Source organism: Neofelis nebulosa, chromosome 12 (genome assembly GCF_028018385.1).
Source record: "Neofelis nebulosa isolate mNeoNeb1 chromosome 12, mNeoNeb1.pri, whole genome shotgun sequence".
Classification (NCBI taxonomy): domain Eukaryota; kingdom Metazoa; phylum Chordata; class Mammalia; order Carnivora; family Felidae; genus Neofelis; species Neofelis nebulosa.
Genome location: NC_080793.1, coordinates 4,342,435 through 4,369,094, shown reverse-complemented (window position 1 = coordinate 4,369,094; position 26,660 = coordinate 4,342,435). Strand labels below are relative to the sequence as shown.

General features: G+C 48.4%; 2 protein-coding genes and 1 long non-coding RNA gene across 12 annotated transcripts in view; 1 reads left to right on the top strand and 2 right to left on the bottom strand.

Annotated features, from left to right (window-relative positions):
* Window positions 1-2,042, bottom strand: part of DDX31 (DEAD-box helicase 31) — a 72,700-nt gene extending 70,658 nt beyond the window's left edge. For 3 of the 6 annotated variants that reach the window (XR_009251332.1, XM_058693716.1, XM_058693717.1), the window contains exon 1: window positions 1,557-1,827. Coding sequence is in view for 5 of the 6 variants with exons in the window: in XM_058693716.1 (XP_058549699.1) it covers window positions 1,557-1,736 (180 nt within the window). In the remaining variant the exon portion in view is untranslated. Of the gene's footprint in view, window positions 1-1,556 lie in introns of all 6 variants that reach the window. The other 3 variants (XM_058693715.1, XM_058693714.1, XM_058693713.1) reach the window with 3 other exon arrangements.
* GTF3C4 (general transcription factor IIIC subunit 4) lies at window positions 2,042-25,062 on the top strand. Of its 5 annotated transcripts, XR_009251331.1 has the most exons (6): window positions 2,042-2,747; window positions 9,555-11,372; window positions 14,671-14,801; window positions 16,766-16,854; window positions 18,832-19,857; window positions 23,571-25,062. XR_009251331.1 is itself a non-coding variant. In XM_058693710.1 (5 exons), exons 1-5 carry the CDS (start codon window positions 2,391-2,393, stop codon window positions 23,600-23,602), a joined length of 2,427 nt encoding a protein of 808 aa, XP_058549693.1. In that variant the 5' UTR covers window positions 2,042-2,390; the 3' UTR covers window positions 23,603-25,062. The 5 variants fall into 5 exon arrangements, 4 of the variants coding, with proteins under 4 accessions (XP_058549693.1, XP_058549692.1, XP_058549695.1 ...); XM_058693710.1 differs by lacking the exon at window positions 18,832-19,857; XM_058693709.1 differs by having other exon boundaries at window positions 18,832-25,062.
* LOC131491153 (uncharacterized) lies at window positions 25,011-26,660 on the bottom strand. The gene is made up of 2 exons (XR_009251333.1): window positions 25,478-26,660; window positions 25,011-25,438 (listed from the first exon to the last, which is right to left on the bottom strand). It is a non-coding gene; the product is annotated as an uncharacterized LOC131491153 (long non-coding RNA).

Here is a 26,660-nt window from a genome sequence, read left to right as displayed (position 1 = left end):
ACACCCTATTTTTATTTATTCAACTCACTCAACAAAGTTTGGGGATTTGGGGGGCGCCTGGGGGACCCAGTCGGTTGAGCATCCGACTTCAGCTCAGGTCATGATCTCACGGTCTGTGAGTTCGAGCCCCGCATCAGGCTCTGTGCTGACAGCTCGGAGCCTGGAGCTTGCTTCGGATTCTGGGTCTCCCTCTCTCTCTCTGCCCCTCCCCCGCTTGCACTCTGTCTCTCAAAAATAAACAATCATTAAAAAAAAAAAGTTTGGGAATTTTTTTTTTAAGATTTTATTTTTAAGTCATCTCTACACCCAATGTGGGGTTCGAATTTACAACCCCAAGATCAAGGGTCACACACTCCACTGACTGAGCCAGCCAGGCGCTCGACAGTTTCAACAGTGCTTCCCACTTGTCACTAGGCTCCTGTATGGCACAAGCAAATCCCCCCACTGGCCTCTGGATGTAGCAATTCCATGACTCAAAATGGTGCCAATACGACTTTACCTATCATTGGCATTTATCAAGTGCTTTTGTGGGCAAGAAAATACATAGGATCTTTATGTATATGATTTCATTTACTCCTCATAAATAACTTCATACGAGGTAGAAACTACTGTTCCCATTTTACGGGTAGAAAAAGTGAGGATCAGACCTCCCTGCAAGGTTACAACATCAGCCTGCTGCAAAGCTGGCTTCTAATCTCAGGTCTGTCCTACCCAGACCCCAGGGTCCCAGGGGCTCTTCGGTATTTCCCCTTCCTCCTCCCAGAAAAGTGGCTACCCCACTGGCTAGCTGAAAACTCCAATTCCCAAACGTCTAAATCCTAAAGCTTGATTATCACTGAAAAATCACCAAAGAGAAACCCTAATACCAACTCGAGGAATTTCAGCTTCAACACGTTGGATGAACTGACCTTCAGCAACCAATCCGTCAACGGAATCACCTGTTGCTTTTTGGAGAAAACACACACCTTCCTTGGCCCAAGGTCCTGTAACTTCCGACTCTACAAGGGACTTTCTGCCCTGCAGCCCTCCTCCTTTCCAGGAGAGAAGTCAACCGACCCAGAAACCAGTTTCCAGCTCTGGCTTGGTTGAAATTGAAGGCACCTTTCCCCTCCCTAGTGAGCGGAGTACACTGATGCTCCGTTATTCTCTCTCCCCACTGCCCGTGGATGAGAATCTAGGCCACTTTTGCAAGTTCATGAAGAAAATCTCTAGTCTCCAGTCCTCGTTCCTGCAACAAACGACCCCTGGTTGAGGCAACGGTGGCTGAGACAAGTTACAAAGAGGCGAGGCTGGCAAGAGGCCGGGCGGGCACTCGCCCGGGTGTCAGGTCCTAACTTGGAGGGGGGGGGGGCGACGGGATCCGCCGCTCACCCCTGCCACCCGCAGCCCGAGAGCCTGCGGGCGTCCCTCCACGCCCGCGCCGCTCCCTCCTGGGACATCCCCGCGGGGTGATGTTCGGTCTCAGACACGTGCCCCTGTGCGACTCCTCCAGAATCTGCCAGATAACCCGCTTCCCAACCACCGCCCCGGACTCCGGCGGCAGTTCCAAACCCTACCCAGCGGCGAGGCGGCCGCTCGCGAGGTGCGGCGGGCCGGGCCTCAGGTGCGGACGGCTCCGAAGCCGGGGCAGAACTCACCCGCCTCGCCTGGGCCCGGCGGGGTCCCGAGAGCGCCTCGGGGGCGGCGGCGGCCGGGGACTCGGCAGCGCGGAGGAGCAGCCCGCCGGCGGCGGCCATGGCGCGCGGCGAGGCGCGGGCACGGCCGGGCGCGGCGGGACCGGGAGAACCGGGCTCGGCCCGGGCCCACGTGGGCGGCGCGCGAGGACCCCGCGCAGCTGCCCCGCCGGCTCCTGCGGCCGCGTTCCTTCCGGGTGCCGCGGCGGCCGCTGCGCGGGGAGTCCCTCGCGGCTCGGCCCGTGGCGGGCGATGCCACCGAACACTCTGGCGTTCGCGCTTGTGAAGTTCTTTGAGCGTCTCTGAGAGACCAGAGGCCGTGTGCCATCTTGCCAACGTTTCCTTCGTTTGCCGCCGCGCTACCGCTCCCTCAGCACTTCAGTGGTGCAGGAGGCCTCCACAGGGGCCTGGGGCTCGGCTGCCCTCGAGGCTCCCTGCCCTTCGGCCACTGCGGCCGAGTCAGGGCGCTTCTCGGTCCGGCCCGCCGAGGAGGCGCGCTTTCCAGACAGGCAGCGCCTTGGCCACCTGGCAGGGCTGGGTCGCCTAGCAACGGCGGGGTCCTTCCTGGCTCGGCGGCGCTCTGGGCCTGAGGGGAGAAAGCCGCTGCGGAGGGCGCTGGGGGCCGGCGGCGGCGGCGGCGGCGGCGCAAGAGGCGGCAACGGGACGGCGGCGCGAGGTTGGCGCGCCCCGGGATCCGGCCTCTGCACTTGAGGGGAGATGAGCTCGGCTGACAAGGCCCGGGTGGGGCTCGCGGCCGACGGGCCTGCGCCGCCCGAGGAGGAGGAGGGCGAGGGGGGCGGCGAGGCGGGCGGGAAGGAGCCGGCTGCAGACGCGGCCCCCGGGCCCAGTGCCGCGTTCCGCTTCCTGGTGACTCGGCGGGAGCCGGCCGTGAAGCTGCAGTATGCGGTGAGCGGCTTGGAGCCGCTGGCCTGGTCCGAGGACCACCGCGTGTCCGTGTCCACGGCCCGCAGCATCGCTGTGCTGGAGCTCATCTGCGACGTGCACAACCCGGGCCAGGACCTGGTTATCCACCGCACCTCGGTGCCCGCTCCTCTCAACAGCTGCCTCCTCAAAGTAAGTCACCCCCTGGGCCCCAGCCCCGGGGTCTCCTCCTGCCGCGCTCCCGCGGCCGCGTTACGGGTCCCTGGGGGAATCTCGGCCTGCGCCTATTCCGGGGATTCCCCTCGTCGCGTCCAGAGTGGCTGGGGTCTCCGTTTTTTGGAAAACAAACAAAAAACCTCGCGGCCGTTTGCTCCCGGCTTTCCAGATCGCCCACCCCCTTCCGACACACACTCTCGTATCCCGGGAGCTCTCCTCCGAGCCAGGTCCTGCCTGCGGCCCTGCGTCTGCCCCACTGCTGGCGCAGATTACTCTCTGGTGCTTTCTGAGACTCCACCCCCTTTGACCCAACCCCAGACCTTGCCTCCACAGTTGCTCCCATTGTCTGGAATCGACTCCCCCGAGGCCCTCCGCTCGCTTTGTTTACGGTGACGTGCCCTCCTCTGGTGCCTCTTCAGCTCTGAAGAAAATTTGGTCCTTTTCAGGGTCTCGGCTGTCTTAGCCGACTTTTTATATGGATGGTCCTTCTCACCTTGAGCCGCTGAGCACTTTCGGTTTTTTTTGTAGCTGAACATCTTTGGGATGTAGCATGAAAAGCCTCTGGAAGTAAATGCAGTTCTTAAACTTCAAGGTCTCTGTAGATTTAGTGCTTTCAGCTTCATACCAACTAAGTTTGCCTGCAGAACTTTCGGGTTCCTAGTTTTACTGTTGGGAGATCACTGTTTTCCAATTTGTTTTTGTTTTTGTTTTTGTTTTTTATTCCCCAAATAGGAAGTCTTATCGTTCATTAGTGGTTTCAAGTACAAAAACTTGCCCTGTTTCCTTTATAGATCTTTATGCCTAGATGTGGTCTATAAAACGTGTATTCCCTCATTGAGCAGATGTTTGAATAGCACCATGTATTGGCCTAGTGCTATCTAGGTTCTGGAAATAAAGCTGTGTACAAAACAAGGTCCCTGCCTTCATGGAGCTTACGTTCTTTGGCAAGTTGTGAACAGGAACTACTGTAATTACAGAGAGTGATACGCACTGTAAAGATCTGTGTCTATGCCCAGAGAATGTATTTATGTGACTTTCGCATACAGGGTTTGGAAGCTTTCTCTGCACCACCAATTAAAAACACTTTTTTAATGTTTTATTTATTCTTGAGACAGAGAGACAGAGCATGAGCAGGGGAGGGGCAGAGAGAAAGAGGGAGACACAGAATCCGAAGCAGGCTCTGGGCTCCGAGCTGTCAGCACGGAGCCCGATGCGGGGCTCGAGCTCACAGACTGCGAGATCATGACCTGAGCCGAAGTCGGATGCTTAACCGACTGAGCCACCCAGGCGCCCCTGCACCACCAATTTTAAATATGAATCAGTCACTGTGGGTAGGGTGCAGGGAGCCCACACCCCTTTTTTTTTTTTTTTTTTTTTTAGCGTACTTGAAAGTTTTAAGCAAACAACATGTCATCGAGTTAGATCATTGGTAAACTGGGATGACTAAACCCTGTAAGATCTTGGAGAAGATACGAACAAATTAGTTCGAGTGTAAACAAATCAGGTAGACCCTGGTACTACTGTGAAATTGAGAAACAGGGAGGGAGGCAGAAGAAAGGGGCTTTAAAAGGTACATCCCTACTGTTTCTAAGGATGTTCATGTGCACATGAACTAGAGAAAACCTTAAGTGTGTGTGTCCAGCGTGACACAGATTGAATACTTTAGCAGAGAGAATTTAAAGACTGGAAGAAATAGGGAGGCATGTACGTCAGGGAGTGTTATCTGCTGGTGAGTCTGAAGCAGTCCTGAAAGAACGTAGGATTTGGTTCAAAAGAGGAACATGGGAGAGGGGCCTCCAAACAACAGAATGAGCTGTCCGTGTTACACACATAATTAAGTCGTGCATGTACTTAATTGTTTGTGTAAGTAATGGTGGGTCGACCGAGCTCTCCTAGGGAGGGAAATTGAGGTGAAGCCCATTAGGGAAGTTTGACGGTCTGAAGAAGTTGGCTTCACTCTAAGAAGCCTGAAGGGCTGTAACGGTTTCATAAACATGGACTGACCTGGGATGGTTCAGGAATATGAATCTGGTGGGCCCAGAATGCAGAAAATTATTGTTGGGGTCAGTATAAAATAGAGGTGAAGAGATTGGGCTTTGGTACAAAATAGCAAGATAGGACACTCTCAACAAGGGGGTTGCTAAAACCTGTGTTGTTTAGATTTTTTGGCAGATTAAATTAAATACATCTATGTACATATGTATATGTGGATACACATATATGCACACACACACGTACAATCACTTAGTACAGGTCCCGACATGCTGTACTTAAAGTAATAAATGCAGTCATACAGGTATGAAGGAATACAGGTCTGGATTAATGCTGTAGCTATGGACATGAAGATATCCAGAACATTCTGATAAAAATTAGACTCTCGTTGGTTGCACAACTGTCTAACAAGTAAGAGCAAATCTTTTGTGTTCCTCTTGTAATTGATGGGTTGTCCAAAGTTAATTAGTGGCGTCTTCTCCTCCTGTGCTGTTCTTTGGAATGCACATCACACAAACCATCCGTCAGCAGTCTTATTAGACTACGACCATTTGGTGAATGAATGCTGAGTTGTCCCTGAAATTCTGAAAGAGGCTTCTGTAGGGTAAATCCCTGGGGTATGATGGTAGGATTCTAATTCTAATTCTGATGGTATCAGTACTTTGATGGCTCTACCCATTGGCAGTGCCTAAGGATTTAAATTGCTCAGTGCTGGGGCGCCTGGGTGGCTCAGTCGGTTCAGCAGCCGACTTCGGCTCAGGTCATGATCTCACGGTCCGTGAGTTCAAGCCCCACGTCGGGCTCTGTGCTGACAGCTCAGAGCCCGGAGCCTGCTTTGGATTCTGTGTCTCCCTCTCTCTGACTCTCCCCCAGTCATGCTCTGTCTCTCTGTCTCAAAAATAAACATTAAAAAAAAATTTAAATTGCTCAGTGCTGTCCAGCTTGCCTTTGCTCTGATTCAAAAGGTGGGCCAGTCTGCAGCCTGGATCAGTTTAAGGTATGGCACTGCTGCAAGGCTAGATCCTGAGCCACTCTGGACCTTTTGCTCTATGACCCTTTATTTAGATTATGAATTTCTTTCAGGAACGTATGCAGTTACATAATAGTACAAATACTACCTGCTATTTGCAAGTTACTGTCCTGGGCACCGAGGTTGTATGATATAAAGGAAAATGCTAGAAGTGAATGATCTGAAAAAATAGAACTGGGATTTAAGAATAATTTGCGGGCTGCCTGGGTGGATCAGTTGGTTAAGCGTCCGACCCTTGGTTTTCACGATCTTGCAGTTTCATAGGTTTGAACCTCCTGTCAGGCTCTGTGCTGACAGCGTGGAGCTTGCTTGGGATTCTCCCCCTCCCCCTCCCCCTCCCCCCCTTCCCCCACTCTTGCTTTCTCGGTCTCTCAAGATAAACTTTACAAAAAGAACGATTTGCAATTTCTCTTCCCATTAGACTGCTGAGTTAGTGAATCATCATCTAGTTGGATACAATTGCAAATTCTAATGTTTGTATAACTAATTTTATTCTGTATGAATCATTACAAGTATGAGAAAGTATTAACTCCACATTAAGTAACTATTGGCTGTCTTTGGGATCCTATTCTTGCCTTCAAGAAGCCTCCTGTTGAGTAACTTCAAGTGAATTTCTATTCATTAGGTACTTACAAAGGAATTAGCTATTAGCAGTAATAGTGGCCAGCTGGGAACAGGATGGTATATAATTAAATGATTGGCTGGGTGTGGTCCCCCGGGAGCTGGGCTCCTCTCTGTGGTGTGTGTTCCTTGAGCATCTGGCTGCTGTTTTCATTTGATGGCTGGTGTTGTGAGTTGGAGACTTCCTCGGAGGGACAGCGTACTCATTCAAACGCATACACGAAACCGCACGGGCTTTCTCCATTGGTTGAGAACCAAGCTGCTCTCTCTCCTCTCAAGAGTTCTTCCTACAGTGAGTGGGACCAAGAGGTGCTTTGATTCCATCCTCTGCTGCTAAGCTTACTTTTAGTTCTTCAGTGGCTTTTATTTGTAGCAAATCTACCTACTCTAACAGTTATTGCTTCGCTTACAGTATTACAAGGTTTGTGAATGACTTTATCTCTTCCCTTCATTTGGTGGACGACTTTATATCTGCATTTTGCATCCTTTTATTAGGTCTCACTAACACTTAATCCTGAGAGAGTATTTGTCGTCATCATAGCTAACATTTATTGAGCATTGGTTAGTAGATGCTTTATGGGCACCTGATTGGCTCAGTCAGTACAGATTCTTTTGATTGACTGATTCAGAGAGAGGGAGGGAGAGAATCTTACAGAGATTCCATACCCACAACTGTGAGATCATGAGTCAGGATTAACTGTGCCGCCCGTTGCCCCAGTCAGTAGAGACTCTTGATCACCAAAAAAAAAAAAAAAAAAAAAAAAAAAAGGCGCTTTACATCTTTATTTGTACTTCCTAACTCTGTGAGACTCGTATTATTGTTCTCTGTTTATAAATGAGAAAATTAGGGCCAGAAGTTTTAAGCAATTTGTGCAAGGTCACAAAGCTATGTGATAGAGCCAGGATTTGAACCCAGGTAGTCTTGGCCTCATAGCACAGATTTTTCAATCATTATGTTGTGCTTCATTCTGCCATATTTCAAATTTTATTTACCCATACAAAGCTCTGGGCTCTGGCTAGCATTATTTTATCAACAGGCTAGCCAGCTACACTTCCGTTTAATTGGAGTTTCCAGTCTGCATTTCTCCAGCATGTTCGTAAATGTGTCCAAGAGGCTACCTTAAATGCCTTTCTAAATCATGATTCCAGAGTATTCTTTAGGATAATAAAGGAGGACATCACCCAAAAAAAGTTCTGTTGTTTAAAAAAAAATAAAACAATGGGGTGCCCAGGTGGCTCAGTCGGTTAAGCGTCTGACTTCAGCTCAGGTCATGATCTCGTGGTTCATGGGTTCCAGCCCCGCATCGGGCTCTGTGCTGACAGCTCGGAGCCTGGAGCCTGCTACAGATTCTGTGTCTCCCTCTCTCTCTGGCCCTTCCCCTCTCGAGCTCTGTCTGTCTGTCTCTTTCTCTCTCTCTCTCTCTCTCTCTGTCTCAAAAATAAATAAACATTAAAAAAAAATTTTTAAAAACAAAACAAAAAGTCTAGGTAAGGCTCTCAGTAGCTCCTTGGCCAAGGCATCTAACATGCTCCTGAGACTCTTCAGAGTGAGATGCTGTGTAGCAAACAGCGTTCCCAGGACTTGGCCACACAGCCGTACTTCAAGGGACAGTTTAGGGGGTGGTGTTGTTCGTAACACACTTTAGGAAGTTAGTCGTCTAATTCATTTGGTGGACAACGTGGTATCTACCTTTCTATGCTTATTTATTGTGTCATGTAGCAGTTTCGACAGAAAATAAGATTAGATTTTTCTGGTTCTCCAGTGCTGGTTTCTAATGATCCCTTCTGTCTACACAAACCTTTTATTTGTTAGTAATTGAAGAATTTTATTCCCCAGCAGACTGAATGGTCTGCGATTGTTACCCATTTACTGTTTAGGGGATACTTTAAAACTGTTAATTGCACTCTGGTTTTCTGACACGTTCCCAGTTCAAACTTGACCGAGGACTAGTTAGTGGTTTGGAGTGCAACATCTTCCAAGTTTTTCCTGTGTCCTGGAGTGTAATTCCTCTGGGTTTGGGGACTTAAACTCATTTAAAGTGACTTTTATTAGGTCTATGTATGTCTTAGGCTTTAATTCCTTTGTAATCATCTAATAACTACCCTTTCCAATTTGAAGATCAGCCTCTAGGTAAAAGGAGATTGTCACTAAATCTGAAAGATTCTTCTTTCTTTCTCTGGATCCATTTCCCTGAAGACAGTGGGGTCAAGTCCTTTCCTCTTCCTGCCTCACATATCCACAGAAAGCACAGTTCAGTTGACTCCTGCTTTGTTTTGTTCTAGCCTTCCTGGCTCTGAACCACTCTCTTTTGGTCATTTATCTCTTCCTTTGTCTTTAATGTCCCTTTAAAATCTCTGTTAAGAACTTGTAGTCAAACAGCTAAGCACTAAATAAATAGCACCACTGATATATGTCACAAACTCGGAGAAGGGAGTGATGGGTGAAAGCCAGAATGATCTCAGAAGGCTTCAGAGAGAGAATTAGATCTGGTGGGATGGATGGGATTTAGATAGGAAAACAGCATTCCAGAGAAGGGGCCAAGGGAGGCAGAGGACGGAATATTCAAGGAGTGGCAAGTAGTCTAACCAGAGTGGACATTATTCTATAGAAACAGTGGATGTAGCAGTTGGAGTTGGCTTTCGGCATAGTTTCTGGATGAAATTTTAGATAGAACCTAAAGCTGGCGTTTGTATCACAAAAAAATTGTAAAAACCCAAATATCCAATTGTATCAAAGATGTATATGGGTATGTGTTTTCACGAATATGTAACGTGTTTATGGTTTTGTGAGTAGTTCAGCTGCGTGCTCTAAATGCTTTAAAGATCAAGTACGTTGCTGTTATGGCCGTTATTTATGGCAGTTCTAAAAAGAATGTGGGAGCCAGGCTATGAATCATGGCAACATTTATTCTGACTCTTAAAACAAAAATCTTTATTTCTTGAGTAAGTACTCACTTTCAGACACGCACTTGATCTTTTAAACGTATGTCTTTCAAAATTAAGAGAATTGATACAAAATTCTGTATATGCGAACGTGACCTAGTCGACGCCGATGAATCACTCAGTACCCTAAGTAATGTAAATATATTCCTCTTAGAGTGAAATATTTATCTGATAGTTTTTATATCTCTTACTTTCAGGTTGGCTCTAAAGCAGAAGTTGCTGAGTGTAAGGAGAAGTTTGCCACCTCGAAAGACCCCACAGTCAGTCAGACTTTCATGTTGGATAGGGTGTTCAACCCTGAGGGGAAGGCTTTGCCGCCGATGAGGGGATTCAAATATACTAGCTGGTCCCCCATGGGCTGTGATGCAAATGGCAGGTGCCTCTTGGCGGCACTGACCATGGACAATCGCCTGACCATCCAGGCTAACCTCAACAGACTCCAGTGGGTCCAGCTGGTCGATCTGACAGAGATTTATGGAGAACGTCTCTACGAGACCAGTTACAGGCTCTCTAAAAATGAGGCTCCGGAAGGGAATCTCGGGGACTTCGCAGAGTTTCAGAGGAGACACAGCATGCAGACTCCGGTCAGGATGGAGTGGTCGGGCATCTGCACCACTCAGCAGGTCAAGCATAACAACGAGTGCCGGGACGTAGGCAGCGTGCTCCTGGCGGTCCTCTTCGAGAACGGTGACATTGCCGTGTGGCAGTTTCAGCTGCCCTTCATAGGGAAGGAATCCATCTCATCGTGCAACACGATCGAGTCCGGAATCAACTCTCCTAGTGTTTTGTTTTGGTGGGAATATGAGCACAATAATCGGAAAATGAGCGGCCTTATCGTGGGGAGCGCTTTTGGACCCGTAAAAATCCTGCCCGTCAATCTCAAAGCAGTTAAAGGCTATTTCACTCTAAGGCAGCCTGTTGTCTTGTGGAAAGAGATGGACCAGTTGCCAGTGCACAGCATTAAATGTGTCCCGCTCTATCACCCTTACCAGAAGTGTAGTTGTAGCTTGGTGGTGGCAGCAAGAGGATCCTACGTGTTTTGGTGTCTTCTTCTGATCTCCAAAGCAGGCCTCAATGTTCACAATTCCCACGTCACAGGCCTTCACTCGCTGCCGATCGTCTCCATGACTGCGGACAAGCAGAACGGGACGGTGTACACGTGTTCCAGTGACGGGAAGGTGAGGCAGCTGATTCCCATTTTCACAGATGTGGCGTTAAAGTTTGAACACCAGCTAATTAAACTCTCGGATGTGTTTGGCTCCGTGAGGACGCACGGGATAGCGGTGAGCCCCTGCGGCGCGTACCTGGCCGTCATTACGACCGAGGGCATGGTCAACGGCCTCCACCCCGTTAACAAAAACTACCAGGTCCAGTTCGTAACTCTCAAAACCTTTGAAGAGGCAGCTGCTCAGCTCCTGGAGTCTTCCGTTCAGAATCTCTTCAAGCAGGTTGATTTAATAGATCTGGTTCGCTGGAAGATTTTAAAAGATAAACACATCCCGCAGTTTTTACAAGAAGCTTTGGAAAAAAAGATCGAAAGCAGTGGGGCCACGTATTTTTGGCGTTTCAAACTGTTCCTCTTGAGGATTTTGTATCAGTCGATGCAGAAAACCCCTTCAGAAGCATTATGGAAACCGTCCCACGAGGACTCCAAAATCTTACTCGTTGACTCCCCTGGGATGGGCAATGCCGAGGAGGAACAAGAGGAAGGCACTTCCAGACAGGCCAGTAGGCAGGGCCTTCAGGAGAGGAGCAGAGAGGGCGATCCCGAGGACCCCATCGACGACTCGCTGACCCCTGGAGACGCCGGGGGCCGGGAGCCGATGGAAGAGAAGCTCCTGGAGATCCAAGGGAAGATCGAAGGTGTGGAAATGCACTTGACCAGGGAGCACATGAAGCGGGTCTTAGGAGAAGTGTACCTGCACACCTGGATCACAGAGAACACGAGCATCCCCACCAGGGGCCTCTGCAACTTTCTGATGTCTGACGAGGAGTACGATGACCGCACGGCACGGGTAGGTGTTTCTAGCGGAAGCACGAGAACGGTAAGAGGTCTACTTTCTGCATGAGGGAGAAGTGGTCTAAACCAATTCCTAACCCAACTTTGACTTCGGTATTTTGTAAGGAGTTGATTGGCGTGAGGTGCAGGAGAATAAATAGGAAACGTGGATTAATGCAGAGGACATTTGCAAATCATACAAAAAACATTTCGATGCTTCCTCCCACCGCAGCCTGATGGATAAGCAAGGTTTGCGGGCTGAGATCCCCCGGCTGTGGATGAGCCGGAGGAGGCTTCGTTTAGCGAGTCGTATGTGACTGGGCAGTGACAGCAGGGCAAATGTGACACCCTGCTTGCTTCCCTCCCTGTTTGCAGAAGGTTCTGGGGTTGGGAGACGGGGCGGCGGTGGCCACACAGGGACTGCGCACATTTGGGAAGACTTGACGAGGCCTTTTGATGTAGTCAAGAAGCGCATGTCAAGTAAGCAAATTATTGCTCATAATGTTTACTTTTACAAAAACTGGGCTTAATCTGTATGTTGGTTTAGAAGCATCTTAGAGCCTTATCCGAAACGTATTCCACAGAATTCAAGTTCCCTGATAGAACGATAGGGTTACATTCTGTCCTCCACTTAGAGGCTCCCAGTGTACCTTATCCTTTTGATGGTTCTGGGAATTCCTGCAGAGAAGAAACCCTTTGACTTTGTGTACTTCATTGTTACCCTGACATCAGGGAACCTTTCTTTGTGAAGTAATAGCTGCTAAAATCCTGAAGAACTTGTGTTTCAAGGAATATACTTTATACGAACGTATTCAGAACTACAAAAGCCCGTGCTCCTTTTTACTCTTTAGACCGACACTTCTTCTCACTGCCCAGAGTCTTAAAATTGAAGGCAGTAGGGGCACCCAGGTGGCTCAGTCGGTTAAGCACCTGACTCTTGATGTCAGCTCAGGTCATGATCTCACGGTTAGTGAGTTCACACCCCGCATCAGCACGGAGCCTGCCTGGGATCTTCTCTCTCCCTCTGCGCCCCTTGCGTGCACGGTTTCTCTCGAAATAAATAAATAAACTTAAATAAAATAAAATCGAAGGTAGTAAATTCAGGTATCTTCATGCCTAATGTTAAACCACTCACAAATTACTTGCTGCATTTTCTTGTTGGAAAGTGTGCATATCCACCCTGAAATTATTACGCCTAGGATACCTACAGTAAAATCTCAAGAGTAGTTACAATGTACTGTTCATGTAACTGATTTTTCATCTCCGAAAGTCCGCTCTTAAAAAGTATTCCATTGTGCTCCCAATTGCGAATTGCGAGGAAGTTTTGTGGACCTAGCAGGAGTGTTACAAGAGTCGGTGAAAGATTAACAAAACATTTGGGGAAGTACGTGGTGGAAGTTGGTGGTCATAGTTTAGGTAATTGTCCAGGTGGGCGATGAGCACAGGAAGCTACTGGCATAGTCACGTGTTTCCAACAGAGCCAGGGGAAAGGAGGGAAGATAGCACCTCTGTTATCGGTAAAACTGAGTTTGATTAGAAACGCTGCATTTCAGGACACCCGGGGGGCTCAGTCGGTTGAGCGTCCGACTTCGGCTCAGGTCACGATCTCGCGGTCCGTGAGTTCGAGCCCCGCGTCGGGCTCTGTGCGGACGGCTCGGAGCCTGGAGCCTGCTTCCGATTCTGTGTCTCCCTCTCTCTCTGCCCCTCCCCCGTTCATGCTCTGTCTCTCTCTCTCTCTCAAGAGTAAATAAGCATTAAAAAAAATTAAACACTACATTTCATGTCTTTAAAAAAATCCCACTATATACATGAAACGAACCTTTCAAACCTAGCGCATTGATCTAGTAATTACAAATTGTTTCTGAGATCCTCAGCCTGATATGTTGGTGGAGTTAAGACTATCACTGCCACCCGCCACCCCCGGCATTTTTAGGTATTTTTCCCCCTAATTGTTCTTGCCTGTACCCTACTAATACTACAGCTACATTGTGCGTATGTTTGTGATACAGATTATATACATCAATGTGCTTTATGATAAAAAGGGTAAGAATTCTTGTCCTCCCAAGAATAAGTATTTGCCCCTTGGAAGGAACAGTATCTCCCCCACTGGGAATGTAGGAGTTACACTAATACAGTTGGGCTTGCACAATCAAGGCTAGTGGGAACAAACGTGGAAGCACTTCTTCCTTGTGTACAACTGGAGTGCGTCTCTCCTGAAGGAGTCCGGAGTACGTTTTGTCATACCACTGTCAGCGTGTTTGACCTGTCCGGAAAAGAAAAGAAGGGAGGGGTGGTTGTCGCCTGCATAAGGGACCATAAATTAGAATTCTTAAGGCTGAAAAACCTAGAAAGCCAAAAGGTAACGGGCTTTAGATTTGTAAACTACGTACTGAGTAGGTCAGACACCCTTTGGAGCTGTTAAGATACCCTTCAGAACTTCAGTGAGCCAGTTTTAGTGAGTGGCTGAATGTGAGTTCTTCTGCCAGAACTTAAGTGTAAATGGATTAAAAAGCCGGAAGGACCTTATCTCCTAGTAAGACGAGGAAGTTCTAAAGGCTCGTTGTATCCATGCCTGCAAAAGATGTAGCCACTGAAGGGGTTTTTTCAACAAAGTAATGAAGTAGATACCTTTTTTTAGACTTTGATTTTTCCTGTGCTGTGATCCTAACGAAGCAGAGAAAAGCCGAAATAGGGACCAGCTCTAGAGCCTGTGCTGTCAACCTCTCCACGGGGGGCCCACCGCCCCTCTGCAGGGGGGCCCAGTGGTTCACAGATGGCAGGCTGCTAGATCAGATTGGTCATGGGTCTTGGGGCTATCAGAAAGGGAAATGATTATTTTTTAATCCTGCTTATACGTTGTAAGCCTGTCTTAAAGAACGGACGTTTGTACAATCTTACAAAGTTAGCATTTCACAGAATACTTCACCCGTAGACTTTATGCTTTCCCTTCTTAAGTCATTATAAAGAATAGCTAAATACTTTGTCTTCTAACAGAACTCTGAATTCCTGGTTTCAGAAGCTGCTAAAACAAGGCAAGTGGTAAGATTTTGATTTTCGGAACAGTTTTCTCTTTAGTGGCTAGCGTTCACCCTGTTAGCAGAGGGTCCCTCAATGAATTTAGTTTACTCAGCTAGTCAGCACGTGGAGAAGGCCTGGCTTTGTCACGTTCAGACACCATGAGCGGCCTGCGTGGAAATGCCGATCTCCCGTCCATACGGCATATGTTTTCCTTCCTCCACTGGGTCAGTAGGCTTTTTCTTTGACAAGTCTTACACTCACCCCACTAAACATTGCCGACTGCTTTGTCTCATTAGGTGCTGATTGGACACATCTCAAAGAAGATGAACAAACAGACCTTCCCTGAGCACTGTAGTTTGTGTAAAGAGATCTTGCCATTCACAGATCGCAAACAGGCAGTCTGCTCCAATGGCCACATCTGGCTCCGGTAAGCCATTGTAAGCCAGCCCCTGCTTTGTGCACCTCTTCCAGGTTTGTGCCGCACTGAGCGCGGTAAAGTGTGGGTCTAAAACATGTCGCCCCTGCCACTCGGTTGGAGAAAAGCCACTACCAAAAAACCAGGCATAGACTTTTTTCATCGGTCTTCCTAAGGCCAGATGCTCTCTAAAGACCATGTTTTTACCGCCTGACATACAGAGGGCTTTCTTTATTTTGGCGATACGGTTTTCCTTTGAAGGAGCATTAAAATTGTGAAGTATTACAAAAGTAGTATCTGTTAAAGTTAGTGGAATATAAAAGAGGTCGTGCACTCGTTTGGGTCTGACTTTATGCTGAAAGGTGGAAGTCTTCCTGCTCTCACTGGAAGAGGGCATCTTGGCGTGCTCAAATCCGACAGACCCGTGAGCCGCGTTCGACACCGGGCGTCACTCCCCGGCTTGCTCCTTGAAGCGCCCGCGTCTCCCGGCTTCCTGGACACCATCCTCCCTGGTTTCCTTCCGGCCTCTGACGCTTCGTTCTTACTGTCTTTGCTGATTCTGCTTCGTCCCCTGGAGATCCATCCTGGACCTGCTTCTCCTTTGTCAGCACTTCCCCTGGCGGTCACACACCACCTGTCCGCGGGTGACTTAAACGGAGAGAGCTTTAGCCTGAATCTCTCCCCCGAAAGCCAGACTTTCGTGTCCGACCACCTGTGCAGTGTCTGTGTTTGGACGTTTAACAGGCGTTTCCAGTTTGCATCCAGCCTGTTCTCACTGCCTCCGCCTCCCCAGTCCTGGTGAAGACACCATCCTCCCTTGCCAGGGTGACATAGTTATCTCCCAGCAGGTGTCCCCGCCTCCTCCCATGCCCTCCGGTCTGTCGTCAGTGTGGCCATGATTGTGACCCTACTGAGACTTCATCCATTCATGTCACCCCTCTCTCCGCTCAGAACTCTCCAGAGGCTGCCCATTTGGGATGAGTAAACACCAAAACCCCTTTAGTGACCAAGACTGCACAGCCTGGCCCCCATCCCCTCTCTGACCTCCTCTCCTGTGCTTCTCCGCCTCGCTTGCTTCGCTCCAGCCCACTGGCCTCAGTGCTCCTCAGGTACACAAGGCACCCCTCCTCCTCCGGGATGTCTGCACTGCCACTGCCTGGCAATGCTCTTCTGACCGGTGTCCGCGTGGCTTCCTCAGGCATTCCTTTCTCGGTTAGGCCTTTTTCCTGGCCACGCTACCTGGAACCGTGACCCCTGCTGGCGTCCCCTGCCTCCTGGTTTGCCTGTCGCTCTTCCTTGCCTTGTTGTCCTCCCTAGCAGTCACCGCCTCTTCATAGATGTTTACTGTTTGCTTCTCCCTCTCGTCCGGGATACAAAGCTCCATGAGGACGGGGAATTTTGTGTCCACAGCTGTTCCTAGAACAATGCCTGGTCCTTGGTAGGTACCCATTCCGCCTGCCCTTTGTAGCCTGGTCCTGATGGGTGTTTAGCGAGTGGTCACAGGACAGGGCCGAACCTGGGGACGTCTCTTCACGTCCCATCTGTCTGCACCATTAACTTTGTCTTCTGTACCTTTCAGGTTTTCCCCATTGTACTGTCACGTCCTTAAACACAGTGCTTAGATCTAATCTTCAAAATCACATACAAGAATAATTTGCCATATGATACCTGATCGTCTTTTTTAACATGTCAGAAATTCAAAATATGGACAGGTATGGACAGAGTAAACTCTTTCCCGGTGACGCAAATGGCCAACAAGAAGTGGCAGCGACCGGACTGGAAGCTTTGTATGTCTTGGCTCGGCAACCTGCCCCTGAGCGGGGACCCTCACTAAGGGTGGGGCAGCGCAGGTGTGCAGAGGGCTACCTTGTTGCCGTGCGCGTGAGCACCGTTTACGTGCTTTACTTGGTTAGCGGATGGTTTTACGGGAACTGTGTGGCGAGTTGCTCCTGACGATCCAGTCTGTATTCTCTCAGGTGCTTCTTAACCTACCAGTCCTGCCAGAGTCTGATCTACAGAAGGTGTTTGCTCCATGACAGCATCGCCCGCCACCCGGCTCCAGAAGGTGAGTGCTTGCCGAGCCTTGGGAGGGTGGCACTGACTCAGCTCGGGTCGGGCCCCACCCTGCAGCATCTGAGGCCACTAGGGACCGTCAGCAGGCTCATTCTGCTCTTTGCAGTATTCTCATGAAACCACAACTAGTGAAAAAATGATAACCGGAATATGTCATGTGGAAGGACATAGTTACTGCATGTTGGTGTGCGAGTAGGGCTGCACTTTGCTGTTCCGTTCCTGCAAACAAATTATTCATTCAGAAAAATGTCAGAGCTTGTGTCAGGTGGCACGTGTAGATTATATTTGGGGGGAGATTCTACAAATGATGAGGTATACGAAGACAGCATTGCCAAGCCAGAATGTTCGGTATGTGCTTGGACTCATTCTTCTAAAAGCCATGACGGGATTTTCCTGGTTAGCCTGTATTCTCTTTCCTGATGGGCCCAGTGACAAAGCCCACATTTCTGAGATGATGAGTTGGAAGTAAGATCATAGAAGCGGGCAAGGAATTAGTGACTTAAATAGTCACACGAACGTCAGATTCATGACCCAAAGCTCATTCACGTCACATCGCACTCTAACCAAAAAGGCTAACTAGACATAAGCGTATATCATTATCTACATGTTTGGGGGAAATTTGTGGTCTCGATGAACTAAAACAAAACATTCTCCACAAAACTATGCCCTTTTTCTCGATTTTTACTCCGAACTGGCTAACGTCTCATTCTGAGAAGTTGGTGTGCTGGCAGCTTGTGTTCTTTTTAAGTTGTTACTATGGAACAACTATGGAAAATGTAGCCACATACAAAAGTAGAGAGTATAATAAATCCTCATGTAGCCATCATTCAGAAATTGTCAGCTTGTGCCTTTTTTTTTTTTTTTTTTTTGATGCTTATTTATTTTGAGACAGAGAAAGTGTGAGCGAGGGAGGTGCAGAGAGGGAGGATCCCAAGCAAGGCTCCACACTGTCAGCACAGAGCCCGATGCGGGGCTCGATCTCACAGACTGGGAGATCATGACCTGAACCCAAATCAAGGGTGGGACGCTTAACCGACTGAGCCCCCCAGGCACCCCAGCTCGTGGCTTTTTGTTCTTTCATCTGTAGTCCCCCATTCGCTTTCCTCCTCTTACTGCGTTATTTTGAGACAAATTAGAGGGAACTTTAAACACTCACTGCAGTTGAGAATTGGTATGTTTAGACAGGAAATCAGGAAAAGATTGAGACAAATCAGAGAAACAAATACACCTGCCAAATTGACCTTGAGTTGAGCTACATACAGCTTGAGGAAGAATGAGAATCTGTGGGTCTGGAGAGCAGTCGTACAATAAAGCACTTACAGATTAGGGGAGTTTTTAAAGGGGGAGACGGTGTTGAGCCAGTGTGGTCATGCTTTTTTCCAAGTAATACATTAAAAAAAAATACCATTACTGTAATTTTATAAAAGGATATCTTAGGGGCATCTGGGTGGCTCAGTCATTTAAGTGTCCGACTTCAGCTCAGGTCATGATCTTGAGGTTCGTGAGTTCAAGCCCCGCATCGGTCTCTGTGCTGACTGATAGCTCGGAGCCTGGAACCTGCTTCAGATTCTGTGTCTCCCTCTCTCTCTGCCCCTCCCTCGCTTGTGCGCTCTTTCTCTCTCTCTCTCTCAAAGATAAATAAACATTAAAAAAATTTAGCATTAACAGTGTACTAAGGCTATGTTCCCAGAACAAAGTATAGTCCCGTCCTTGAACTGAGTAAGTTTAGCTGTATGAATCATTCATTCATTACCCTTCTCTTCCTGTTCCATCATAGAGGGATGAAAATTTCATCGCACACTTAGCTTTGGGAGGCACAGATCTAGTCCAGCTGGTGTAGGATGTTGGCGCGAGGTGCTCTGAGGACGCAGAGCCAGGACCAGGCCTCTTGTGCGTTCACGCTGTCCGGCCAGGCCTCAGCCCACCCGCTCCGAAGCCGACACTCAATGCCACTTGTCTTCCTTTGCAGATCCTGACTGGATTAAGAGGTTACTGCAAAGCCCTTGCCCTTTCTGCGATTCTCCCGTCTTCTGAACGTCAGCGGTGGGAAGATGGGAAGGGCACGTACTCTGTTACAGAAAATGCCCTCTGGCTTGAAGACGTAGGACGCGCTGGCTGATCCCGGCCTTCGGGTGGCGAGGTTCTCTCCAGGAGTGTAGATAGGGCCCTGGGAACTCATTTCTGAAGCACGGTCTCTGTCTGCGGGGACTAAGGGATTTCTTTAAAACAACTGAATGCAGAGATTTTAAGTCATTCTGAGATGAACATTAGCCCCCCGCCTCCTCACCCAGTGAGGAACACTTACTTTTCAAGTGTTTTGACTGAAGCAGTTTGAACAACAAGAATGCCCTATCATCTCTGGGAACAGAACCATCTCTTCTAGAGAGTTGGGGTAAGGGCCTCGCTGGACCAAGTTGGGCTTAACGCTTGCCTTGGTGCCGAGCTGCTGCTCCAGAGAGCCTAAGCGTGTGGTGCATGGTACGCGGTATTCCGGCACACGTTAAAAGTGTCGGAAACAGCACAGGGTCCTGATGCTTTGTTCCGAACAAACAGCCACAGATCTGTATCCCGAGGATTCCTGTTCCTCGTGCATATTGAAACCATTCTCATAGAACTGGATTTTTAAGAGGTTGAAGCCAAGACTAAAGTTGGCTTTAATGTGTCAAAAGATCAGGTGATTCTCCTAAGTTAATAATTGTGACTTATTTTTAGTGAGCTCCCATGTTAGCTCCCTTTGTCCTTAATATGTAAAGGACATCTGGTATTCCCGTTCACCCGTGACACCTCCCTGCTTCAGACTGACTGTCACAGCCTACGTGAGATTTTTGTACATAGAAGAAAAAGAATATTTTCTCCTTAAAACTTGGAGTGTTTTTAATGTTGACATGTCCAGACATTTCATTGATATCCAGTATGAGAACGTGCAGTCCACCTAAAGACTTCCAGGAAACTTCCAGAAAGCAGTGGGCAGCCCAGACGTGCTCTGGTGCCACAGGTGTGTGCGGCTCAGTTGACGGGAGCCTGGGAATTTCTTCTCGGTATAAAGGTCCTTGGTATTTGTAATACTGGTATTTTCCTCTGGGCTGTTAAGAGGAGATGTTAGACATTAATTGGCCTTAAAATTTAAAACTAAAGATGGACATTCAGGAATCACAGTGTTGCCAGTTTACAGAATAAGTGTCCTAGGGATTGGTGCTAATCAACAGGACTGCGATGCCCACAGCTCGAAATGGTGCGTATTTCTGGGAAGTTGGATAGGAAATACAAAATGTGAAATTGTCACTTCTGTCACATGCTGTCTGGCCTTTATTCTGACATTTATTCCTGCCTTTCTTGTGATTGCTCAGAGAAAGACCTCTTGTCCTCGCTTCAGAAACACTTGCTGTTTGGACGAGATGCCCCCGGACGCCCCCCACACCACTGCATTCTTGCCCCTCCGCTCGCATGTTGAGAGCCAAGAGCCCTCCAGAGACGCTTCCAGTCTGCTTTGAAATGTCTTTTGTTTCCTGTTCTAGCTTTGTCTCCTGTGTTCAAATCTGTATTTTCTGGAGTCTTCTGCTTATCTTTCTCCTCTTGGTGACTTCAAGAATAGTGTTGATCCAGATGCCAGCGTCCGGCATGTTAAGTTGATTTTCAGGAAAGAATCAGGCGGCATTAAGGTCATGGGTGGGTGACACAGCTCAGAAGGCGGTGTGGCTGTGGTCGTTTGTGCCTGTAGCTGTTTGACATGACAGCAAATAGGAGGGTAAAAATTGAGATCATGTCAAGGAATTATTGCAGTTTTCATAATCCTGGGATGCTTAGTTTCGCATATTTTTGGTTCCAACCAGGGTCAGTGTTCAATTTGTTCCGATTGGGGACTTCTGTGCTGCTGCCTTTTAAAACTTACATTAAGTTTTCATTTAAAACAGTTGTACATTTGGGGGGAATTTAACTCTTGGGAGTTAACTAGAAGGGTCTCCCAAATTATTTTGTGTGTCTATGTAGGAATAAGCATGGCAACTGTTGGGCTAGAACCTGGCTTGTCTCTGCGCGCAAGTAGGCCTGGGGGCATTCTTCAGATTCTGAAGCCCACCCGACCCCTGCTCGGCCCGCGTTTCTGCGTGGAGCTGGGCGGTCTCCCCCTCTTCCACGCCCACCCCCTCAGCCACGGAGGCTGGTGTGAGCTCGTGGCAGCATCACAAACGCAGTCCGCTTCCGACTTCACAAAGAGAGCACCTGATGACAGAGCGCCGGTCAGTGGGACCTTGGGAACACAGGGGTGACCCCTGGAATCTTCCGGCTCATTGTCTCTCGCGGCTTAAACTTGTCATGCCCTCCGTGCTTCCTCACATCTGCCTGATCTGGTTAGTGGATTTTGAGTTTCTCTCGGCTGTCACTGTAACAACCGTTTCAGAAGTGGCAGAAACGGTAGAGGCCACGGTGTTGCACTGCTTGGGAGCACGGGGGCAAAGACTGTGTGCAGTTAGGCCTTTTCAGCTACAACACGTTGCATTCGGGAGTCTGATAGCCACACCTGGATCGCGCTCTTTCCGCCCGGGGTTAATTTGTCCCCATTACTCTAGATAAGAAATTGATAGCTTGTTATGCTCGAGATTCATTCTGAAATCCTCATGTGTCCACCACCCAGACTTCACGCAGCCTCTGCCTACTATTATATCTGCCAGAACTACCAATTATTTTTCAGTGTCAGGACTTATCAGAACCACTGGCGAAGCGTGTGGTTGAGTGTGACATTTTTCTGCCTCTCTCTAAGAAGTTTTTGGGAATGTTAATGTTGAAACGTGCGGGTTGGACCTGTTAGCGAGTGTCGTGGGTTAATCAGGTGAATGGAATGTTAAAGGGTAGTAATGGAATATTGAAATGTATTCTGTTGTAACTACAACACTATCAGCTAAGAAGCAGAAGAAGTTGGTGGTTATTGGTGCTTGTCACGGGGAGTTTTATGGAACACCTGCTCCGCTTGCAACAGTCAAACCGCTTCCGAGTTTAGTGACTTTACCGCAGGAATTCACGCCACCGGTCCAGGTCCAGAGCCTTCTTGTTCCTGATTCCTCTCTCTTGCCTGTCCTTCCTCTTGATTTCCCTTCCTCTGGTTTTCTCAGCTTTAGGACACGTCCAGAGCTAGCAGATTTCATGCTTGAAAGAACGACAGATCAGTGGTAAAATCTGTACAAATTAAATCACACGGTAGGTCTCCCTTCCCAGAAGAGACGGCATCACACGGTGACTTCTTTCTAAGGGTAACAGTGTTAGTTGTTAGCTTGGTAAACCGTATCTGGTTTTCTTCGAAACTCTTGGTTATTTCCATGGCAGAGTGCTCAGCAGCTCCTGGCTGGGCTTTGGGGTAGAGTCTGCTAAATGTTAGCTCCTTACTCTACCCACCCCCGTCCCCAAGCCAGCATTGTCCTGACAAGCAGAACTTCTGGTGACGCCAAGCTGAATGGGTTGTATGAGAAGTCAGCCGGCCTATGTTTTTCCAAGGGAAAGATCTATTCTGCCCTTTTTTTTTTTTTAAAGAGATTGGGTGGCGAAAACAGCCAATAGGCAGAGAAATGAATGAATGTCTTAATGTTAGCCCCTCGTGGACCCTTGAGGGCGTCCGCGTGGCTCCCGTGATCAATCACGAACACACCTTTCTGCTCACACGCTCCCAAGTGTGTCCGTGGAGTTGCACAGTTTGGTGAGGCTCCGGCGTGTCTCAAGAATCTAACCTCGTCCCTCAAGGTTGTCGGTTTTACGGGTGCCTCTAAAAGATCTAACTGCGGTGACTTGTTTTCATGTTAGTCCTTAGTGGAAGCATGCACAGCTTCGAGAGGAGTAGGCGTGTGTCTCAGGTCTGATAGTTATTAAACTTCAAACCGCTCTTTCTTGAGGCTAAGAAAGGTTTGGGGAGTTACGATCTTCACATATGCTAAGATGATACCTGCTATTTAAAGTGATCACGGGGCGCCTGGGTGGCTCAGTCGGTTTAGTGTCCGGCTCTCTGATTTCCGCTCAGGCCATGATCTGACGGTTCATAGGATCGAGCCCCACATCGGGCCCTGTACCAACAGCGCGGAGCCTGCTTGGGATTCTGTCTCCCTCTCTTTCCCTTCCCCGCTGTCTCTTCCTCTCTCTCTCTCAAAATAAAAAACGTTAAAAAAAACTTTTTAAGTGATTACAGAGCATGTGAAACCTGACTGTCCTTAAGCGGAATCAAGTCAAATTTGCAAAATACAGAGTTGTTTCCAATGGTCTGAAATACTATAGCGTCACTGTCCTGATGAAACAGCGGGGTTTTTCAGGCGACTGGGCACTCGTTTCCCAGGTGCTGCTGTAGATCAGTATCAAGCCTTCTAGCCAGGCTGAGTCTGGCAGGCAGGCTGCGGCCTCCCTCTGCAAATGTACTGTGTGTTAGAGCAGGGCTGCTTCTGAAAACTTGCTGTGGAAACCAATCAGTTTAAGGGGCGAATGGCTGTTAAAAAAAATATGCTATAAAGAAGTTATTCCTTTTAGAATATGACTGCTTCTCCCCCAGTGTCTTTATCTGATTAGGTGACTCAGCTTTTCTTACCTTGCTTTTTTTTTTGAGTTATAATTATACTCGGGGCGGGGGGGGGGGGGGGGGGCGGGTCTTAATACACAACCTGAGGTCCCAGTCGGTGAATGAGTTTATTCAGGGCAGGATTGTTCAGATGGCCGACACGGCGGTGCCATTCGTTCCAGGCTGGGCGGGAGCTGAAAAGGCGGCAAGATGATGCCCGCCTCCCGACGCGGTACAGGCGGAGCCCGTCCAGGTGAGCTGCCGTAACTGGGCCGGGGAGGTTCATTTAAAGTTCGGCACTCTAAATCTTGTCCGTTTCCATGGGAAAAATCTGCTTCCCTAGCCTTCACGACATCCCCTTACTCTCGCAGAAAGATCCCGTAAGGTGGTCAGGCTGGACCCCGGAAGAGGTGGCAAAATGGCCACGAGACACTTTTTCGTGCTTTATCGGTTTTACGTTTGGCGACCAGACTGCTGGGGTGTCACGCGCTTTGGTCTGGGTGCTAATGCAAAATTAAAAGCAAAAATGGGTTATGAGGGCTTCTTCAGGACTTTGACTCAGATTTGTACTTTACGAAAGGAACATGAATATCAAACCTGTTTATACAGAAACAAGACCGCATAGAAAAATTAGTGCGTTGTGTATAGTGATACATAGTTTATGTTTACCCAATGCCTGTGCTAATCTTCGTGCTCAGCTTTGAATTATATGTATGTTCACATAGGACTTTTTTTTTTTTTTTTTAATGAAAAGAACAGGCATCTAAAATCTTCAGGTTATATAGAGAGAGTTTCTCAGTGCTTACCATCTGGTTGGGTGGTGTGGTTTCGACTTTTGGCATTTAAAGGAAACTTTAAGAACAGGAACACCTTTGGCCTGGAATACCCCGCATCCAGAAACATTAGTTGCTTCTCTGCACTGTATATATGTACATAGTGTTCATGATTAGATTGTAAGCTCCTCAAGGGCAGGGACCGTCTGCTTCATCTTGTAGTTCCTGCAGCACCTAATGTCAAGTGCCTTGCACGGAGTAGGTGCTCCTGATGCGTAGGATGAGTCACTTCCTGCCACCTTCAAGACGGAGCATGGTTCCCTTTTTCCAGCGCGTTCAAAACTGCAAAGACTGCCAACCCGAAGAGGGCCACAGTCCCGCTTGGGTTCGAACTGGGCTTCCTGGGTTGAACCAGGCCACGCCGTATCATCAGCACTCGTTGGCCGCCTTTTCCTGAAGATCATATCCCAGTGTCCTGAGCTTTGATTTAATACTAGGGCAAAGGTTGCCGGGACAAGTTTGAAGTGGAGAAGAGCGGAGAAAAAACAAAGAGGAGGTTGTGGAGGGTGTGTTGTCGGCATACAGCCCTGCGGGGCAGTCTTTCTTTAGTCACTGCTGAAGAAGGAAAACCTAACAGGTACTCGTTTCCTTTACCGGTCAGCTGGTTGGCTGGTTTTGCAGTTAATGAAAGATGGTTGGTTTTTAGCTTTTTCCCCACTTTGGACGCCCCTCAGTTGCTCGTATGCTTCTAGTAAAGTTGCTGTGAATATCCGGTGCTGTACATAACGGCAGTTTTGTAAATGTGGAACGACCTCGAACATGTGGTGTTTTGTATGCAGAGCCGCAGTATTATCTTGGCCACTTTTTTATTCAAAATAAATAAATAAAAGAATTGTTTGTATATCGTGTGCATACTTTGTCAGGTTCACATGGTTTGTAGCAAAGTCTAGAAACCTCCTCAGGCCCAGCACCATCCCCAGCAGCGGTAAGTGATGCCCAGGCACGAGCAGAGGAGGAGGAAAGAGCCGTGGGTGTTAAAGAAACGCCGGTAGCAAGTACGGCAGAATCCATTCAGTGTGCCTTTGGTTTATTCCAGAAAAAGGTACGAGGAACGTAAGAGGAAGCAATCAGAGCTTCGGTGTGGCGTGGGACACCGTATGTCCTCGGCGACGTCAGCTACGTAGGACCTGGTGAGTTTGCAAACGAAGTTCTGATTGCAGGATTTCGGCAGCGACAAACTCGTAACTCGGAGCCCTGCCGAGAGCAAAGCGAGAGACCTCGTAACTCGGAGCCCTGCCGAGAGCAAAGCGAGAGACGGAACAGGATGAGCAAATGAATGACCCTCCTCAAAGTAAGAGTAAAACTGCTGAAAATCAAAGGCAAAGAGAAGGCTTTGAAGCAGCCAAAGAAAAAGACATCACTTTAAAAGGAGCAGAAAGAGAAGGTACCTTAAAAGGGGCAGTAGTAAGGCTTCAAGAAGAATTCCGGATGCGGACGGGAAAGTGGGAGGGCTGCAGAGGGGCGGGAAGACTGCAGCTACCAACCTAGAATCCACAACTCCATGAAAATGCCCTTTAAATGAAAAGTACAGGGGCGCCTGGGGGGTTCTGTCGGTTAAGCTCCCGACTTCGGCTCAGGTCATGATCTCACAGTTCGTGAGTTCGAGCCCCGTGTTGGGCTCTGTGCTGACAGCTCGGAGCCTGGAGCCTGCTTCCGATTCTGTGTCTCCTTCTCTCTCTGTTCCTCCCCCGCTCACACTCTTTGTCTCACAAATAAATTAACATTAAAGTTTTTATTAAAGAGGGGCACCTGGGTGGCTCAATCGGTTGAGCGTCCGACTTCAGCTCAGGTCATGATACCACACTCTGTGAGTTCGAACCCACGTCAGGCTCTGTGCTGACAGCTCAGAGCCCGGAGCCTGCCTCAGATTCCGTGTCTCCCTCTCTCTCTGCCTCTCCCCTGCTCATGCTCTGTCTCTCTCTGTCTCAAAAATAAGTAAAAACATTTTTAAAAATTTTAAAAAAATTTTTAAAGAAATGAAAAGTCAGATGTTTTCAGGCAAAAACGGGAAATAACGCATCACCGCCAGATCAGCACTAAAGGAAATGCTAAAGGGCGGGGGGGGGGGGGTGGTGGTGAGTGGGGGGTGGAAGGAAGATCCAAGAAGCTGCAAGGACTGGAGAGCTGGAGGGCAAGGGGCGGGCGGACACCAGGTACAAAGTACCAAGTCCCGAGGTTCTGAGACGAGGCAGGAGTAACCACCTGAAGAATAATAAGAAGGTGTATGATTCAGCTAACAAACAGGGGAAAACTAGAACTTTTTTTAAATAACCCAAAACAGGAGACAGAAACCTAAGATGGACTAGGCTGGGAAAATGAAAAGCAATTAAGATCATCGATTTACACCCAGTACAGCACTAATTACATGAAATGTAAATGAACAAGGGATCCAAATAAAGCAAGGGTTGACAGAAAAACAAACCATGTTGCTCAGAAGTG